This window comes from Drosophila bipectinata, chromosome XL (assembly GCF_030179905.1).
Source record: "Drosophila bipectinata strain 14024-0381.07 chromosome XL, DbipHiC1v2, whole genome shotgun sequence".
Lineage (NCBI taxonomy): Eukaryota > Metazoa > Arthropoda > Insecta > Diptera > Drosophilidae > Drosophila > Drosophila bipectinata.
The window spans coordinates 8,624,874-8,626,051 of NC_091734.1; the positions used below are offsets into that span (position 1 = coordinate 8,624,874).

Below are 1,178 nucleotides of genomic sequence, written 5' to 3' on the forward strand. Positions count from 1 at the left end.
CCAGTAAGGTTTTGGGTATAAACCACAATACTTACTTCTTTGGTTTTATTTTTCTAAACTATAATAAGACCCCTTTTTTTTTTAATCACTTCGTGTAAAAGGCCCTAAAAGACCACCGAAGATTAGCAAATAACCCAACAACAGTGGGGCCACCGATTTTACAACCGCCACCCCCCTACTCCCTCCAGAAAACAAGCAAACCCCCTCGCAAATTTATGATCCCAAATGCCTCGGTAACCCACTCAATTGGTCCAAAGGCTTGGACGCCCCCAAACCCAACTGGGCCTAAATATATGCAAATGGTGTCGCGATTTCAGCCTATTTGTTTAGGTCAAAACTATAAAAGCTATACAGTAATGAAATCAAAATAAACCAAAAATCATAATACTATACTGCCATGCATAATTTTTTGGAAAAAAACATAGTAACCTTCAAAAAAAAACATTCAAATCTAACTTCAAAAACGAATCCTACCTCATTCCCATCCGGCCCAGCAAACAACAAACAACAAAAAAATTATAAAAATATAAAAATTATTTTAAATAATATTTAACTATATTTGATCTAATTTAAATTCAACACAAAACAAAATATGGACAAGTTAAAGATGAACCAATCCACCGATCAGAAGGTATCCCTTGGCCGAAAACTGACGCCGCCACTAGTCGAGCCGGTTTCCCCATTGACCCAGCTATCTGGGCCAACCTTTAGAGCCCGTCGTGCCGTAGTCGAGTATTATGTTGGTCGCCAAGTGGCCCCCGATGATGCACTGCTTCCTATGCCGCCGCACAACAAGGTCCTAAAAATGGCGGAGATTATGCAGATGCTACAACAGAAGCTCCTAACCAGCACCAACATATGGCATCGGGCTCTTCAATTTATGAAAAGGAAACTATAGTGAAGCCAGGATTCCAGGTTCCAGGTCCAGTTTCTGTACTTTTGGCCATACGTACGAGAGCAAGGACCCTTAAACCTTAAACCCATAATAAAGATCGGATCTAGTGTATTTTTCTGTAAAATTTTCAATACTCATCAATTGCGATCGATTTTAGGATCCAGCTTTGGATTTTAATTCCTTAAATCCGATCACATATACGTACCATTTCCTGTAAAGAATCTACAATGGGAAACTATCAAAGTTGAGTGAAATATATGATTGTGCCTCCAATATATAAGAA

At 39.0% G+C, this 1,178-nt stretch overlaps 1 protein-coding gene across 1 annotated transcript; it reads left to right on the forward strand.

Annotated features, from left to right (window-relative positions):
- Positions 1–469: 469 nt before the first annotated feature.
- Positions 470–1,178, forward strand: LOC108121673 (uncharacterized). The gene has a single exon (XM_017235924.3). It carries the CDS (start codon positions 593–595, stop codon positions 896–898), a length of 306 nt encoding a protein of 101 aa, XP_017091413.2. The 5' UTR covers positions 470–592; the 3' UTR covers positions 899–1,178.